This window comes from Lytechinus variegatus, chromosome 5 (assembly GCF_018143015.1).
Source record: "Lytechinus variegatus isolate NC3 chromosome 5, Lvar_3.0, whole genome shotgun sequence".
Lineage (NCBI taxonomy): Eukaryota > Metazoa > Echinodermata > Echinoidea > Temnopleuroida > Toxopneustidae > Lytechinus > Lytechinus variegatus.
In genome coordinates this window covers 8,719,834-8,739,361 of record NC_054744.1, presented here as the reverse complement: position 1 = coordinate 8,739,361, position 19,528 = coordinate 8,719,834, and the positions used below count along the sequence as shown (strand labels likewise).

The following is a 19,528-nucleotide window of genomic DNA, read 5'->3' as shown; positions in this document are numbered from 1 at the left end:
CGCCCACTACTGCGTATTAATCAATGAGAATGCGCGTTAAATCACGACGGGTCAGCACTTTAAGGGGGTGTTGCAAGAAAATATTTGCGATTAATTGCAAATATTCTGTTGCAAGTTTACAACTGATAGATCAACGTTAGCTGTAGCAAATTAGATTAAACCTCTTATTTCAAGGAGCAAATTAGCAATTAATCACTAATTTGCAATTAACTGCAAGACATATGATTGATTTAGGTACCAAAAATTGACTTGCAACTGATCGCAAGTTTCTCGCAACACCCCATAAGTCACCCTTGGCTATTTGTGAAACACCCCCAAGTGCCTGTTTCAGAAAGAAATGCGCTTGAACGCAACTCAAGGAATCAAGAACAATTAGTTCATAATACTCGTGTTTCATTGGTTGAAAATGAAGTTGCGATTTTATAGTTGCGATTGATCTCAAGCCTCTCAACAATTGGTCCCAAGATATGAGTACGCAAGCTTATAGGTCTTACACAGGAATGAATGGTTCCATGGCATTTGGTCGGGTGAGAATTGCTACGAGTGAAAATCTGCACGTCAAGCCAAACATAACCATGCTCACAGGGTAACAAGCCCGAACGGCAAGTTTAAAGCATCTGCACAACTAAGAACGTAGCAGACGAGGCCAGTTCTCATTGACTAGAAATCCTGGGGGGGGGGGCACTTCCATTGACGAGTGGATACCATGCGCGACCAAGTGGTCTTGGAAAGCACCCTAAACACGTTTTTTCCATATTCTTGAAAATGCACCCCTTAACAAGTATTGGCGTCTGAAACCCTACCCAAAACAATACTCTTGGCAAATATTCCCTGAAATGAACCCCTAAACAAGTACAGCGATTGTTATGTCACAGGTCCGTCGGTCGTCGGCTTTACCTTTCAGTTTACATACAGTTTGGTTCAGTTCGGCCCCAGCTTCCACACCTCGCGCAAATCGGACTCTAAACACGTAGTTTTACACGTAGTGTTGGGGCAAAAGGACATCATTTATAAATCATTTTAACTTTGTTTTATGATCATCCCCGCAAATTTGACCCTAAACACGTAACTTTCCTAGCGAAATAGATACCCTTTTTTCATTATTTTTGTGTTTTTGACACCCTTATCACGTTACGTACGTAACGTGCCCTATCTTGAAAAAGACATCCTTTTTACGTGTTTTTTTTTTGGTCGCGCATGGTATCCACTCGTCAATGTAAGTGCCCCCCCCCCCGGGTAAAAATCACAGAATTCATACATTTTTTTGTCTCTCGAACGTTCTTACTTTGTTAGTGAACAGTCCTCTTGTTTTGCATGTTAAAAAATGGCTCCATTATAATGGCTTTAATTACATTTTCAGTCGGGAGCGAGTTACTCTACAGTTACAGTTTAAGACATACATGCGTCGATGAAGTACACTATTTCTACTGGTGATAAACATCATTGACATATTTTGAGTAAAAAAAAACACAACTTCGTCATAACTTATTGTAATGTATTTCAAGTGTTTCTGTAAAAGAGATAAAAGGTGTTTCATACTTTTTAATCCTTGTAGGTTATCATAAAGGCTACATCAACAAGCCAGAAGGGTGGATTCGTGATCCTGGATAATTTCTTTCTCGGCACTAACTTCTGTGGTGTATGTGAGTGATTCCTCAAAGATTTTTTCTTTAATTTATCTTGTCTCTTTATATATGCGAATGATCTTTGGTTATTTTCTTGCCTTAATTTAAACCATTTTGTGTTTAAGAGCGTTATGGAAAGAACACGGTGTGTTCACACATAGTGGACTATATATGTGAAATACTATTCACACTGTTAAGATGTTCAAATTCAGCTGTGTGAATGCATTTCCACACTGTGGACACCTCGACAGTGTGACTGTTCACAGCATGTTCATGTGGTCGACTATGTGAATATGTCATTTACACTCAGATGAAATGCCCAAATTAAAGAGTGTGTGATTTTACGCTGTGTTCCACACTGTGAGCATACTGTGGCAAACGCTATTCTTTCCGCAATGAGCTGCAGTACGTATCAAGAAAAGATCAAATTTCTGAGGGTTAATATCCAGAGATTATTAATCATTCCGATTAAGAGTTACCATATTTTAAAGTAACAACTTCTCAGCTATGTATTGATACCCTACTTGTACCTCTTAAGGCCACCGCACACCTTACGACCCGACTGGTCGGCGACTGGCTTGCGACTGGGTGAGGGGAGATGAGTCGCAAGGCAGTCATAAGCCTCGAAATAAGGATTCGACATGTCAAATCCTTCCCATTTTCCTTGCGACTTGTCTCTGACCGGTCTGCGACGCTCAAGCTGACAAGAGCTGTGACGTCACATCTCCCCTCACCCAGTCGCAAGCCAGTTGGCGACTGGTTGGGTCGTAAGGTGTGCGGTGGCCTTTACACCACCCATGACTCAACTAATCGATCTTAAAGACATCAGTTACGAATTCCATTTTGAAAAGTTTTTGGAAGACTGGAAAAATTTATTCTCATGCCTCAGTTGATATTAGTGATTTCTTCGTTACTGGACATCTTGCAAGCTATGTTAGTGAATGCAATGTTGAAAAGGTTGCTATTCCTCACCGACTGATTAGTTTTCATTAGTTTTCATGCGAAGGACAGATTACTAAAACTCAACTGGCAAACATTGGAATCAAGGAGGAAATTTTCATTACTAATTTATGTTGTCAAGGCTTTGTATGGTATTGTACGTTGTGATGCAGTTAGATGTTCCATTGTCATTAACAGTAGGCACTTGGAGGTCGTGAAGTTCAACCACCTCCGAGCGCGAACAAATCGACTTCACCTTTCAGCCATCAATTCTTTTCCCCGTTACTGGGATGAATTGCCGGCAAGTTTGCGCTCTGGGGTGGTTGTAAACTCACTTATTTTATGGACAAATGAACTAAGGAAAAATTTCATGCCTAATGAATGACCATAAGTTCCCTTGCATGAGTTCATTATTTCTTTATTTAAACAGCTAATTTCGATATTCTAAGTTAAGATGAAGTGTTATTAAGTAGACCTATGTTATTTTATTCTATTATAATTGATCTTAAACATTTTTGTTCATACCCACTCTTTTATCCGCTTCTGTTTTATGTAAGCACCCACTGGATAGGGTCAAATGGTCTTTATTGACTACAGTAATTAAGTTAACTTTATTTGACCCTGGCAGTCCAGTGGGTGCTCAATCTATACTCTGTTATGTTAATAATGTGTATACACTGTACCAATTTCTTTCAATTTTCATTGCCGAAATAAATAATAATAATAATAATAATAATTAACCTCCTCTATTTTTACCAAAAGTTGGGGGAATGGGATCTGTCCCCGTTGTCGTTCAAGTTAATCTATTCGGTGTAACGATATTAGACCAATGCAACAAATAATGAACATTTTAAAAATGTAGATAATAAAGTTAAAATGTTCTGTGTTTCTTTCATTATTAGAATAAAACAAAACAACGAATTGTCTTACGTCTCAATTAGTAGGCAACTTGAGGAGACGGTTCTGAAACTATTCCGATCAAAACGTAGGCCTATATCCAAATGGGCTGGGTAAAACTCCGTAAGTCCACAATGCTGGCGATGACGAAAGTGATGCAGAATTGCGATGGGTGATCATAGTCACCTTACCGAGCTAAAATGTCCGTGAAGACAAAGTTGATAATGATAAACAGTCGATTTCAGAAATCCATGAGTTGATAAATGTTTTCGAGAATGGGTTGATGATCTTGACGAGAACTGAGAATTCCTCTCTTAAAATAGTTGCAAACAGTTCATTGGTGACATGAAAATAATTCCACAGATGATTAATTCCACATAACATAAATAAACCCTAGACGAAGATAAATTCTAGGCTCTGAAATTCTAAGTTCTGATATAATTGAAGGATTTACCAGCCTTTCTCAATTTCCATTTTTTCCAGAAACGGTTAGTTCTGTCTGTGAAAAGAACATACAGCGTATTTCTTGAGCAGTCCAGTCCTAAATGAATCTTGAAAGATCATGAATGACCCCAATGAAATTAACGCATGTAAACACATTCCTTCTCTATTGTCTACTAGGATTACCACTGTCAGCCATCAGAATTTACAAGTTCATTGTACATTTCAAAACACTGAGAATTCCACTGCCTTGTTAAATATGCTAACGAGTCGATCCTCTTAGGGGTTAGCCGTTATTCACTTGGTCACATTTGTTCTACGGCGGCCGTACGGCGAGTCGAAACCAGCCGTTTTAACATTTTTAGTACCAGCTACATGTCGGTGTTTATAATAAAAATGAATGAAACGACTGTTTCCGACTCGCCGTACGGCCGCCGTAGAGCAAATGTGACCATGGTATTATTCACTTCGTGTGCGAGGTCAAGAGGCATTATACATAAACCAAGCGTAGGCCTTAACTTATCACTTCATACCACCCATTAGTATTAAAAACATGTCGGCAACTGTCTTTGACAATCTAGACCCACGGGCGGAGCCAGGGTATTATGAAAATTTGGGGGAGGGGGCGATTTACGGTGAAACAGTTTTATTTTCATTTTGAATGCTATGGGTTAGTGAGTTAGAGGTCTCATCTATCACTTTCTGGTACACATATATTCTTCTCTCTCATTTTTTTTCTATAATTCTTTTTCACCAAATGGAAAACCATGTTGGCGGTCGCCCCTGCTCCTTCATGGGGGCTGCCTCTGTCTAAAACTGATCTAACCAACGTTGTATGATTTTCAAAAAAATTTGCCGAATAAAATTTTGAAGGAGAATTTCATTCTGATTACAAGTAAAAGGTCATTTCTAATCTTAGAATACCATATATATTTTTCTTTTGTTGTTTGTTTCCTCAAGATCCCGGTAGCGAGAAAATGAATCCATCTTCGTCGGGCATTGTCGTTTGTCTCATTCTCAGTATCTTCCTCGTCATCGCAATCGTACTCATTGCTATGGGGGTGCTTCAGTTCCGCAACAATCCACCCAAGTCCGTCAATTTTGCATAGATGACGAAGCGGTAGTGGCCGGCACAACCACTGCATGCGATTATTTGTTTTATTTCTACGATATATATATTTTGGGGGGTTCTTAATCTATGTCCTCTCGCTTGTTTAGCATACTTGTTATTTTAGTGGAGACTCCCCCCTGCTTAAAAAAACGCCTTCCGTAAAGAGCCTAACTCGTGCTTGATTTTATTTAACACAACCCATTTTGAATATGACTATGCCCCTCTCCATACCTGTCATTTATGTTATTTAATCTTTAAAATAATCGGCTATATCTGAAGGCCACTTAATTATCATATACTGCCAGAACAAGTATACCATCTTTATTTATTTTTTCAAAGAGGGAAATGCTTGTGTTTATGTACCCCGAAACAAATAATATGATAACTCAATAATGATAATAATAGAACCTAGTAAAGAATGCATGAAAAGTGGGATGGCTGTGAGCCGAGAGGAATAAGATTGGGGATATAGTAGGCCCTATCAACGTTTCATTTCCTTATCTGAAAATGCCTATAGATCATTATCAAAACCAGACCTTTCATAAATTATGATGTAGAAATTTGAGTAGATGTCCCTTGGTGAATGGAGAGACCGGTAAATGCTCTAGGTGTGTAATTATTCATAATTTCAATACACATTGGAGGTTATTCTTTTCCTTCGATATTTGCTTTCTATTGTTTGAGCTTTGTGTTCGCATGAAGAAAAAATATTTTTAAATTTTAAAGGGTACTCGCTACCCCTTTCACCGTTACGACCCTACAACAAAGGTATTGAAAATCTATAGTTTTAGGCGTGGTTTCTTTCATTTGTTATCTTTTAAGATTGTGATCTATATGATTATTAACACTATTTGAAACTAAGTATTGACAGATTTCAATCGTCATTAGTAACAATAATCATAAATATTATTACTGGATTTTAACGTTCATTACAAGCCCTTTAAATTTGTAAGTTGGAATAATTGGCAGGACCTTTTATTGCTTGTATGACCTTTTATCACTATGAAGGGCATTTCAAGCCTTATTACACCAAAAGTCAATAACTCTGATGGTATTTTTTGTAACCTTAAGTTCCTAGTCAGTTCTTGTATATATTCGTCAATAAAATTGATTCATGAAAAGTCGCTCTTCTCTTGCGATACATTTGCAAAGTAAATCTTTATATCTTAATGGTCAAATTCTAGTGATTTTATTTCAGATTTTGTATTACACATTCACACTGAATATATGCTATCTGACACGTGTAAGGTATTTTGTAAATGGAAGTACAACTATTTGTATCTCGGTATTTCATGAATACGAATGTTATGTGACGTTATGAGAAAATTACAAACAGTTCAGCTGAATATTTACAAGATTCTTTATAATTTGTCTTGTAATTTAATTCTGTGACATTTTTTGAAATATCATTTCTAAAAATACATTTCCATAGTTTCTAATGGAAATTCTAATCCATTGGGATTATTTTGTAAGTAGTTTTTTATACATGAAAATGTCGAATGTGATTATTTGGTTTTTATTTTTAAGTTTTTTAAAAGGTATGTTTGTTATTAATATGTATCAATTCAATTTTCCGTTCCACTGTACCTGGTGTGTATTTCAATCCTTTTTACTTTTATTTATCTTTTATGATTTTTACTATCATTATTTTTACCCTAGCCTCTCGTCGAGGCCCTGGCGGCTGTTTTCGGAGCGAAGCGAGGGATTTCCTTATTCGCAAAGCGAATTAGGCCTGGCGTTGCTTAGCCATGTTCGCTCGGAAAGCAGCCGACAGGGCCTGGACAAGAGGCTATTATTACCCCTGCTCTACTCTATGTTCATGTTTATACGAATTGCTGGAAAAAGCCTTGTTGCAGCGGAAAATAGGTTTTTAGATCACATACTGAAAAAGATAAATCATACTAACATAAAATAACATGACTACATGATATTAAAAAAGAATACGGGTTGATGACCTGTGGATCGACTACACTCTAAAAAATATTGGGTAAAAGTGCTCCATGCATATGTCCAACCAACATTGGACATTTCTTTTGGGCATTTTTGTTATCCAGTGTGATGAAAATTTAGCCCATTTTAAAGTAATTGCTGCTTATTTTTTTAACCTTGCTGGACAATATGCTTCCCGCATTGGTAAAATACTACCCCAAATTGGTTGGGCACATAATTCCCCTCGTGGTGGTAAAATTTTTACCCAATATTTTTACAGTTTAGTATATTCAGTGAATGCTCTGTATGAATTAAAAGAAATAGAATGTGTACATAAAAAATGTTGATAACTGCAGAAGTAAATTCATGTATTCAAAATACATTGATGTAAAATATCGTCACTTCCATCCACATTGGATCTTCACTTTCATTCATTTCAGATATTTTTTTATAGCGAGTTCATTTGGCTACAGAATAGAAAACCATTCTTTAAATTCAAAATAATTAAACACAGTGAATTTGTAACTTTTTGATGAGGAAAATCAAATAGACCAGGTTTCAGTTTCATACACGTTTTAGAATAAATGTGTTTTTGACATCCGTTTAGATTGGGTAAAGAGTTTATTGAAATCCACTAACATGACTAAAGAACCTTTCTTACAGGTCCGAAGGAAAGATAAAACTCCCATTAAAATTCATAGCTCATGATATCAATACCATCAAAAATCATTATTTTAGTCAAATTATTGCACATCCAAACCTACTGTTGATTCGTCTTAATTTCTTACAGAATGTATACCTCCGTATTTGAGCTAAGAAATATTAGTATGAGTTGCTACAATAACATTTTTTTACGGTAAACACTGGACACGATGTATAGTATCAAGCGTGATATAAAATGGTCCCAAAATTCATACATACAAAGATACCCCAATAGTTTAGGTTTGTGTAAGCAAATCTTTACGTTACAGCGTTGACCTTGGACGTTTTGCATTGAATTGCTGAAATTTATTTTATTTTCTTCAATTGTAAGAATATATTTACAAAATGAAATCTTCTCGACTCGAACATTCGGGGAATTTTTATGAATCAAGTAAAACAGACATGATAAGCATGGAATAAGTATAATCACGTCAAATTATTATTTTCAATTTTAAAATCCACAAATATCTTTCAATCTAAAAAGGGCACAAAACAAATAATCGTTAAGAAATAGCAAAGGATACATAACTAATCGATGATATATTTTAAAGATAATAATAATAATCCGCTTTTATATAGCGCTTAATCCATCGGAACGACGTTTCTAAGCGCTTTACAGATATATTATTACCCCGGTCATCGGTCATCAAAAGATCACAAGGAAACCGCCCTTCCATCCATATGTAAGTATCCAACTGGACTTAGAATTACTGTTGTCATTAATCAAGAATTATTCCCTTAAAAATAAAATAAAAATGGCAAATTTATGCAGTTACTATACATTATTAGATATGCTACTCTACAGTTTGGAAGTTAATTCGGAATACAAAAAAAAAGAAATATAGGAAAGCCTTCAAAACAATATTACAGATTTTACAATGACCATGTTGCACTTCTCGAGAAAATACAGAATCCTTTGCAAACCCCCTTATTAAAGGTTCCACAAAAAGGGAACACGGGCAAAACCAGGAGTCATGTAAATTATTTTGCTCACCAGCATTCTATATACATACTTCGAACCTGCTGCAGTTGCTATTGCTGTGACTCGGTAGCAATAAAACTTTGATAGTGCATTTTCGCAATCACTACGCAGCCGCTTTTTATAACACAGGGAATCTATTGTCAAAAGCCCTTCATGACAAAGTCTTTGTCGAAAATCGGTGAATCATAACAGCAGTGTCGTCCTTGGGCCCGTTGCAGAAAGAGATGCAATCAATCGCAACTCTAAAAATCATGCGCAACTTGATTTTTAACCAATCAACAGCGCGCATTTGGGACATGCGATTGATTTTTTTTAAACTTGCGTTTAAACGCAACTCTTTCTGCAACGGACACCAGGACTCTGGATAAGCCGCATAATTGCAAGTTTTCATCCGTTCCAAATCTTCAGACGATCTGCTAGCCATCTTATCATTATTCCCATCAGATATTGTATTTTAACTTAACGTATTTACACTTGCGAATGAGTCCCATTTTTCAAATGTTTAATATATTATCTTAGGAGATCCACGCTCTACAAGCAATGCTTTTTAGTGGATCCCCTCATTTCCATATCGGATTCCGTTAAAACTATTTTACAAATGTTTTGGAACTCGTAATTGATTTGTAATCATCGTTATCATAGTTCATTTGTATTTTTTAACTTTATATTTATGTATGTTTGATTTGTATTTGCTTATAATGTTGTGAATGGAAATGAAAAATAGACTTGAACTTGAACTAGCCCGGTCCTCCAACTTTCGAAAAAAAAACCTCTCAGATCTCCATTGTGATCTGACTTGCATTTTCACAGGGATTGGTGCGTTGTAGAAAGCGACTGAGTAGCGCTCACGACTGAAAATACGCTAATTTTAAAAGCAAAACGGACACTGATCTGAACTCCCCTTCCCGTCCATACCACTTTAACCACAGCCAAGATTCTTAGCATACAGACACTTGGAATTATGCTGTGATCTACGCAGATGAAAAGGGAGCTGTTGTGTAATTAGGATTATCAATACCGGGATCTTTAGTCAAATCTACTGAATTTACTGGAGTGGGGTTGGACCCGCCATTTTTGTACGACATTGCTGCAGGGTAAGAATCCGACTTCTCCGCTGTCTTGCGGTAATGGAGGACGCCCATGGCTACCAAAACGAGTACTGCCACTCCGAGCAGGATACCGAGGATAATGGCTACTGTGGTAGTTGAATCAGATACTGGCTGACCTGTAAGTTTTGTAATAATTGAAAACAAAAATCAAATCAAATTATGTTTCTATTATTATATTTTATTTACAAATCAGGGGCCCGTTGCAGAAAGAGTTGCAATCAATAGCAACTCTAAAAATCATGCACAACTTGATTTTCAACCAATCAACAGCGCGCATTTGGGACTTGCGATTGATTTTTTAGAGTTGTGTTTGATTGCAACTCTTTCTGCAACGGGCCCCAGATTATCTTCATAAATAGTTTCAGAATTTGTATAATCGAAAGAAAAATGAATAAGAATGTTCAAAAAGCTACAGTAAAAAAAAAGGTGGACTGGACGTGTAAATCATACGAATCCTCTTAATTGTGAATAAAAGCTATGGGAAAGATAAAGAATCACCAGAATGATCATTAATGAAAATATTTAAAATAATCAAACACTTACCAGACTCACAAACACCGAAGATAAAGAAGGTGTTATCAAGGACAGCTAGCCCCGCAGTCATGTCGTCTTCTACGGTAGCTTCGAAGTAAACCTACATAAATGAAATAATCAAAAGCCTGGTGACATCGTTGGCAAACTAAACTACCTGTGTATCAGAGTTTGTGACATTAACAATATTCTGCTAGACGACTTGTTATGTTGTCCAACAGAATATGCATCTTCACACTCCTACACAGCAAAACTGTGGTGTTAATCGGTGAACATAGATGGGACCACATCGGTCATTTTATTCCGGTGTAAGATCTACAGTGTTTGTTCAACACCCAACATAATATAGCACCTTTCTTGTTACTTTAACACTCCTTTATGTTATGTTCAATCTCTAGGGTGTAATTTTAACACCTCAGCGTGTGGTCTTGTAGAAACGCCAACTGGTGTCAGTTTTAACACCCCGGTTTTTGCGTGGGGTTGTGTTGTGTTCGGTGGTGCGTGAGTGTGCGTGTGATCGTGTGTTAGAAAAATGCTTTCATTTTTCTTGATAATATAGAATTTTGCAACTACTACTCAGACGCTTTCCGGAACGCAGAGAAGCGTTTGTCCTCATGAAGAAGCAGTCTTTGTCGAATATCAGTGAATCAGAGCAGCGGTATCATCCGTTACTCTGGACAAACGACATATTCGCAATTTTTCGTCGGCTCAGAATTTTACGAAAATCCGCTATCCCGGTTCACCAATCTTCGACAACGACCTCCCGGCTGTTCATTTTGGACGGGCATTTTTAAGAGATTTGCTATGTTGTATAATCCATCCCCGTTGCAATCTCGAAAACTAGCCAACAGGTCGCCTCCCTTACCTTATATATGTTGGGATGCTCGGCTATGGGTATGTTATACTCGACATACGTCATCTCTGCTGGCTTATTGTACGACAAGAGTTGCTGACGGGATCCATCTTGTGAAACCCTGATAAAACTTATACTCATGCCTTTTTCCAGTTTATAGAAGAAAGAAAAGCAGTGGTCGTTATTCGTTGGTGACATGGTCTCTGACTGTAGCACAGCCTTGGATCCCGCTGTCTTATTGAAGCCATCGACGTAGATAAATGACCCATATCCTGAAAAAAGATAATAATCAAGCAATGCAGAGATTTATTAGGTCATGTGACATGGAAGGTAATGCCATCAAGAGATTGCTCACAAAAAGTTACAATTGACCTGACCAACCACAACTATGGAAAGCCAGCAACGTCAACATCTAACATGAATATTAATATTTTTATAAAATATTCTAGATATAATGTATATTCATATATTTATCTTTTTCTTGAAAATTCAGTGTGCTTCTTTTTTGCTTACAAAGGACCTTGTACAAATTTCCTGTAGAAAAAAAATATGGCACTGATGGATTTCCATATGATTGAGTTTTTGGGTCAATCGTGACTCTTGTTAGACGGAGCTCAGGTTTGCATGTCTAAAAACAAACTAGCACATCAATGATGTGGAGCTCTTCCGGCATCTCGCAACAAAATTTAACACAACTTATAATTTCAGCCCAGTTGACACTGCAGAGAATTATATGGGTGACATAAATTGTAGAAAGATTATTGAAATTTGTGAAGAAATGAGAGAGAAGATATTTTGTGATTTACGAAAAAATTTCGTGAAATTTGGTGAACCTCATTCAGCTCTACCAGATGGAAGAAAAATTATAATCGGTCAACAAATAAAGAATAAGAGGCATTTTCTGTGATTTATAAATAAATTTCGCATAAATTAGCATAAATAATTTTCTACTCAAAATTTCAACATTCAATGTAGAAATTTGGTGTACCTCATGAAGCTCTACCAGATGGACGAAAAAAAATCAAAATCGGTCAATAAACAAAGAAAAAGAAGCATTTTATGTGAATTCTGGAAAATATGCATAAATTAATTTTGCATAATTTAGCATAAGAATTTTTCTTCTCAAAATTTCACAATTCTGTGTAAAAGTTTGGTGAACCTAGCACATAAAGCTCTACCAAATGGAACCAAAATTTTCAGAATTGAAATCGGACTTGAAATGACGAAGAAGCATTTTGGGGACGGATGACAGACGACGGATGCCAAGCCGCAATGTCATCTGGCACTTTGGGCCGGATGAGCTACAAAAAAAAATGTTGATCACATAAATAAACTCTTTCACTGGAGCAAAACCGAAGCTCTTTGTTTTGGTGTACTATTATATGCCGATACAACATGTGACGGTTGTAACCACGTTCCGTCTTCATACACTAGGAAAACACACTCCACAAATCAGAAGCAAATGCTCCAGGAATATGCTTGAGTTTTTCATAATAAACAAATTGGATATTGCACATGGCTCATGCACGTAGCGATAGATCTAACCACCGCCCCTTTCCCATCGCCAAGGTAGCGAGCTTGTTCAGCATCCAAGATAGACAACATCTCATTGGGTTATTCTGCTGGCGTTATCAAATATCCATTGAGTATGCCAAATATTCATTTAGTAACTTCAGCTTACTCCTCATTTAATGTATCAAACAATTAAATGCACACACGTTCACATCCCCCACACAGACACACACAATGACACACACTCACCCGCAAATATTCACATGACCCTGTAGCCTACCCGATGACAGATATTCTTCCCCATTCCTTTTTTCGCCCTCTGAAGGTCGATGCAGCAAGGATGAACTCTATGGTTTGACAACCAATCGCAGATTACGGTAACTGTTCAACGACAAAGCTGTAGCACAGGGGATCGAACCCAGACTTTTATGCCTCTAATCAAGCACCCTAAACCACTCGACCACGACGCGTTCACTTATTTTATCACATGGAAGTTGACTTTTATTGCAAATACCTTGCTCATGGGTAGTACTGCAGGACTTCCGACCTTCATGTCTCTATTCAAGAGCTAGACCACTCGACCACCGCGCCACATATCCACAGACACGCACCCACTTTCCCTCTCACGCATATACACACACACTCGAACACCCTTTTAAACATACCCTCACCCATACCCATCTCATACACACGAACGCATGCGCACACCCTCGCACCGTAACATTATACAGCACACATGCACACACCCACACACAAAAAACATAGCATAGACACAAGTTTCCATTTCGTTACATGGATTGCTATGAAGACTACTGCGATGTGGCAAGAAAGTTAAACGCAAATTGCCTACAAATTTTCATTCAAAGGATTTAAGCTCGAGTTACATGGATTGCTATAAAGACTAATGCGATGTGGCTAGAAAGTTAAACGCAAATTGCCTACAAATTTTCATTCAAAGGATTTAAGATTGAGTTTGGAACCATTTTTCTTGATTAGGAATGGAACGTACGTTTTTTTTCAACTCATAGTACTCAAAATCTTACCTGGCCAATCAACGGGAGGGGTTTCTCCAGCCAACGCATCATACCAGATCCAGTCCAATTGGTCATCGGTGCTCTGCGTAAAGCCACAGTGCTCGTATCCATATTCATAATTACATAACGAAGTAGCAGGAAAGCCTCCGCACGATCCGGGAAAGAAATTGATATCATCTAAAGCAATATCACCTCGGTAGCTGTTTCCAACCGTGCCTGTGAAAACAATCTTGGCGAGAATCGAAACAGAGCCATGATTGACATGATTCGTGGATGATGGCAAAACATTGGAAGTCATCAGAAACAGTGGAAATATTGGGAAATCGAGTAGGAAGGTAACAATACGCCTGAGTAACCACATCGATGAATATTACGCTTAGGTTCAGAATATTACAACTGCTGTATCATTGACAAATATGTAGACAAGAATCAAGATGCTAAACGCGCGGGAAGTGTTACTTTGAATGCTTGCCGGAAACAGTAAACAGAAGAAGTTCTGAAAAGTCACAGTCGTGAACCTTTCAGGTGAACCTGTCAGGTGAGCCATCTCTTTTATCTATCTCTTTTACCTAGACAGTAAGTGCTGAGGCTTATCTGCGAGTTTTATGATTCTCTACCAGACAATTTAAATTGGCATGGACGCGCTGACTCCAAGGAGCTCTATATCTAACACACAGCGAACCTCTTGCCGTAGCTAATCTGCAGTAACATATCATTAAAAAAAAATTACATCATTATCATAACGCATTCCATCAACATTTCATTGCATCTTCATATACCATTTCACAAACAGAGGTATATTTTAAATTCTGGTTTTAAAACGTTTGATGTCAATTTGATCTTTATTGAAGACCATGCGTTGCTTGGAAGCATTAAGTACACCTTAAAATTTTCTTGCCAATAATGCATGATACAAATGCTGTACTGCAAGGTCTAGCTGAAACTTGTTTATTATTATAGCAGACATAAACTACTTAAATTGTATGTTGCATCCGGGTTAAGCACCCAAGAAGTTTTGTTCTTGGCCACTTGATAACTTACTTCAACTGGTCCGTATTTGACACTGACATCAACGTTGTACGGTTGCCATTTGTTCCCACCCGGTCCGGTAAGGCGCGCAATCTCTTCATCCGGATAATAGTCGCCGCGATGCACCACCGAAAGGGAAGCGGTGTCATCCCCGCTCATGTGGTAGTAAAACTGCAGACAGTAACTGTCATTGAAGTAGGTGATGGGCGGGGAGATGATCCGAGCTCGATCGCCTGGTCGACGAGGCTGAGAAGCTTCTACATACAGGTAATGACCTGCACCGGAAGTGAATGATTGATTGATTGAATAAATGAATCAATATGTACGGTAACTTTGTTGAAGAATTCTAGAGAGGAGTTGTGACCTGCTATCACTAGAGGATCCCACTGTTTAAGTCACTCTTGTCTAAGCGCACAAACTTGCAAATATCTCAATGTACTATCATATATCCAGTGAACTACATACGGAAATTTTGATGAATCGGTTTACCGATATACGAATCTTCGGACCAATTCTTAATTTACGTTATAGTTGTAGTACTAGCTTGGGTAATCATAATATAGCATTATTGTATACCGCCAGTATCCATGGTATCCACCTCGAAATATAGTACCCAAAGCGCTCCCATAAAGAACATGAAGTTTCTGAATTCGGCATTCATGCCTTTACGAAAAGAAACGGAAAACTTTGGCATAGAAGATATTTTCAGGGGTACCGCACAACAGAATTTTGACGGAAAGATGGTGCCTTGCAAGGTCATGATGTTTAATAGTAAGCTTGTAACATCATACTTGTTAGGTTTTGGAACATATGTGTATTCTTAAATCGGTAACTTGCATTGAAAACGCGGGAGAGCGACTCACCGTCAGCTGTCCCTTTTGTGTGGTCAGCATCGGGCCCCGAACCGTCTGTTCCTGTTGGACCAGAATTCAGGAACCAGTCAAACTCGTCTTCATTCTCATAATCCTCGCTGGGCTGCGTGTAACCGCACATGCCATCTTCAAAATCACAGTTTGCGACAAAAGGATACTGCGGATCTGATGTTGCTGTAAAGATAAGTGGCGGGTACAAAGGGTATCAAAATTTAAAAGAACAACCCGCTCTTGTCTAAAGCGAAAATTGTCAAAATTTCGTTAAAATCGGATACTAGTATTTATCATGTTTATCGTGGTCTTTCTCCCTGATTATATGATGAATAAAACGATTTTAGTTGTTATTTGAAAATAGTTATGAATTATTTAAGGGAGAAGTTAGCTGGTAAATTGAACCTGTATACTGTCAGAGATTTGTGTCACAATTGGCTATCCATTTCTGACCAGTTTTAATTCAACTCGAGTTCAGAAAACGGGCCACTGTGTCTACACACTAGGAAATAAAGGTTCAAATTGAACTCCGAAAGGTTGATGCAAAATCAGCACCATATGGGTTCAAAAATTGAACCCTGCGGTTGGGGTTCATTTTTACACCCTGCGGGCTCAAAACTGCACCCCTAAATTTTAAATTGAATCCCTAGGGGTGCAGTTTTGAACCCGCAGGGTGCAAAAATGAACCCCAACTGCAGGAATCAATTATTGAACCCCAAATTAGGGGTTCAATTATTGAACCCATAGGGTGCTGATTTTGCATCAACCTTTCGGGGTTCAATTTTGAACCTTTATTTCTTAGTGTGTATGGTACAAAATGTGAACATGATTGTCTCGGTTATGGTTGATAAACTTATCTCAACGCTATTCCAGAATCGTGTGAACTCTATGTAAAGTGTTACTGAGGCAGCGTTGGGATATAAAACAACACCAACGACATGACTGGACCCGTTGCATAGAGTCTAGCAACTATTGTGAGTAACTTTGCTCTTCTGGCACAATCAAGGTTTCCGTGGTACATGTAGTTACAACAATGACAGAGTCACTATAGTTGTACGTCGTTATGAAACGGACCATGGCCTAGTGACCATTCATATATACATAATGTGAGGAAACGTTCTGAGAAAAAATTATTTTGGACAGAATCATCTTCTTGAGACAATCATACAAGTTTACCTGTGCAGCTACCAGTAGTCATCGAGAAATCATCGATTGCGATATCAGCAGCGTATACTGAATCGCCAACTGTTCCTTCGACTACAATCTGAGGGAGAACATAAATATATCCTTATTTATCATCACCTAAATTTTCACTCAACATAATTAAACAAAATTTGAGTTCATCATTTTATCATGTGTACGAGATAGTGATACGAGCGACAACCTCTATGCTGCTGACAAAAGTAAGCACATTGTTATTGCCCACTCGAGTCACATATTCAGTGCACACTAAAATGATATCTAATGTACTTTCAAGAACAATTAGATGATAGAGGGTCTATTTTATTTATTTTAATACCTCAGAAAGATTTCTACCTGCTCATCAAAAGCTACCATCGATTTTGATATTCAAAGGCAGAAGGCCATTGAGACGATATCGTATCTGGTTGTATGCATTAGTTCAAATAAGGCACTCACATAAATATAGTACGCCTCAAAGAAAAAAAAACGATTAAACAGGACTCACGATGAACAATTCAAGGTAAACTTCACCTTCATATCAATACAATTAGCAAACCCATTTCCCCCGAAACAATCACCCATTGGGACAATCTCATAAAAGAATTTGTCGCTTCAAAAATCTCTGAAACCATCAAAATCAAAATTCTAGGGCCCTCCCAAACTCCGAAACCCCCAAATCATAAATAAAACCACCACTCTCGTCAGCCCGGAGTAACACTACCTGGCGGAGGACTTCGGGGTAATCGACTAAGAGGTGTATGCTTCTCGTGACATTTAGGACGTGAACTTGCAAGGAAGAAATAACAGTTGATGAAGATTGCCTTTCGTATGTAAGTTAAGTGTTTCTTGACCATTACCAAACTGTATATCAAACAACTTAAGTAAATCTCGAGATGTCAAACAATAGCAGCTCTATTATGATCATGTTTAATGGAAGGCCTGTTATCTTTAGGCGATTTCAACCTCAGGGCCGTCCCGTAGGGCATGAGAATGTAATAGTTAGAAAAGAGATTGATGAAGACTTGAGTGTAAAGAGAAAAATGCGATCTACGACAAAAAAAAGTAAGAAGCTCACATAGAAACTCCGTGTGGATGACGGTATTGTCAACTGGGCCTGGAGCCACTGAGGACCGCGGTTGCCGAAGATCTGCAAATTAGGGTCCATGGGTAGGACGTAGCCGTAGGGTAAGATGAACACATTCAAGAAGTCCGAGTTGTATCCGCTCATGTAGTACCATAATTTGAAACAACGTTTGCTCGTAAGGGGTGTGATTAAAGGCGACCTCAAGACTGCTCTGGTATTTGTGGGAATGTTCTCGTATGAATTCACCACCATGTAGTGTCCTTTCAGGGTTAAAGAAAGGGTTATCGTTAAAAAAATAAAAACGAAGAATATCTGAGAGAATTAAGGAGCAGAGAAAGAAAATGAAGAAGGGGGAGGGTGGGAAGATATTTCATTTATACTAAAATTACATATTGCAATGTGTATAAAATCCCATACCTTTAATTTCCATCCCCTACCTACCTTTTACCAAGTGGTAAAGACATAACATAGACACGAAAAGAGATAGGAAACGGACAAATATATTCCAATTTCAAATCAATTAGAAATAATAACTATAGGGACTGTGGCAATGAGCTATTGTTTCCCTCACAACAAGTTAATTCAATTACATTAAATTCAAGTCAATTAAACATTTACTTTCTTCCAACTGACATTTCATTCATTTTCATACCCTTAATTCATATCCATTCAAAATTCAGCAGTACAGTGTGACGATCTTTTAAAACCAATTATGAAAATACTTACCATGATTTTCTTATTTACGAGATAACTGGATATACCCATTTGATTTGCTAGTTCATTACAATGAACCTGCGTGCCGAATATAGAGTACACAACTTTTCCTGCGCGCGCGCTGCATCTCCCTACCAACGCACTATCCCAAGATCGTCGCGCAATTTGGCGTCCATTTCCTCTCATGAGCCTGCGGGCAAGACATGTTGTCACACAAGGCGAGGGGTAGGAGGGAGGGTTCAAATGGGTATATCCAGTTATCTCGTAAATAAGAAAATCATGGTAAGTATTTTCATAATTTACATCAATAACTGGGATATACCCATTTGATTTGCTAGACCAACACGGATTCAACGTGAAGGGAGGCATGTCTAGACTAAGAAGTGCGTGAAAATAGGGAGATGAAGACACGAAGGCCGTTGCCTTAAGGACAGGGGAGGCGATAAAGCCTCATGTGAAGAAGTCCTTAAGAGCAAGGAGTGAAGGAAAGAGGAGCGTCAATAGGCGGACCTCGAGAAGTCGTGAACGACGATTCCAAGAAAGAGCCCAAGAAGAATGATACTAAGTATCATGGGCCCTCGGCCTAGTGTCAGGAGAACAACATCACCAGCTGACTAGAGCGTAAAATTCGGAATTTGTTGAAAATTTCAACAAGAATCGTGATCGGAAAACTGAAGCTTTTAAGGCTCAGTAAGTGATCAATCGAACAATCTGAGAAGGCGAGATATCTCAGAAGCCTCCGCGTGGGAGAAAGCACCCAGAATTCGATATCTGTCTCAAATGCGTGAGGGCAGAACATCTGCAGAATTCTGATAGAGAGCTGTGGCAGAACGTTACTAGCGGTCCGAAGGGGACCAGGAACGACGGAGAGTAGGGATTTAAGAAGAAAACCACTCGTAAGGCAGTCAAGGGTCGAGAAAGCGACTGAGTGCCATCCTGTTAATAAGAAATGCCGCGGACCTGCTGCCTATGTAGAATAAAGCAGTCTGGT

General features: G+C 38.2%; 2 protein-coding genes across 2 annotated transcripts in view; one reads left to right on the top strand and one right to left on the bottom strand.

Annotated features, from left to right (window-relative positions):
* LOC121414851 (MAM and LDL-receptor class A domain-containing protein 1-like) overlaps positions 1-5,315 on the top strand; it is a 39,564-nt gene extending 34,249 nt beyond the window's left edge. The window contains exons 17-18 of the mRNA XM_041607906.1: positions 1,556-1,643; positions 4,863-5,315. Coding sequence (XP_041463840.1) covers positions 1,556-1,643; positions 4,863-5,011 — 237 coding nt within the window. The 3' untranslated portion in view covers positions 5,012-5,315. The remainder of the gene's footprint in view (positions 1-1,555; positions 1,644-4,862) is intronic.
* Positions 5,316-9,274: 3,959 nt separating this feature from the next.
* The window catches only part of LOC121415209 (MAM and LDL-receptor class A domain-containing protein 1-like), a 31,710-nt gene continuing 21,456 nt past the window's right edge, over positions 9,275-19,528 (bottom strand). Inside the window, exons 12-19 of the mRNA XM_041608376.1 lie at positions 17,815-18,083; positions 16,734-16,821; positions 15,558-15,740; positions 14,707-14,969; positions 13,675-13,894; positions 11,132-11,391; positions 10,279-10,369; positions 9,275-9,851 (exon numbers count right to left, since the gene is read on the bottom strand). Of these exons, the coding sequence (XP_041464310.1) occupies positions 9,598-9,851; positions 10,279-10,369; positions 11,132-11,391; positions 13,675-13,894; positions 14,707-14,969; positions 15,558-15,740; positions 16,734-16,821; positions 17,815-18,083 (1,628 nt within the window). The 3' untranslated portion in view covers positions 9,275-9,597. The remainder of the gene's footprint in view (positions 9,852-10,278; positions 10,370-11,131; positions 11,392-13,674; positions 13,895-14,706; positions 14,970-15,557; positions 15,741-16,733; positions 16,822-17,814; positions 18,084-19,528) is intronic.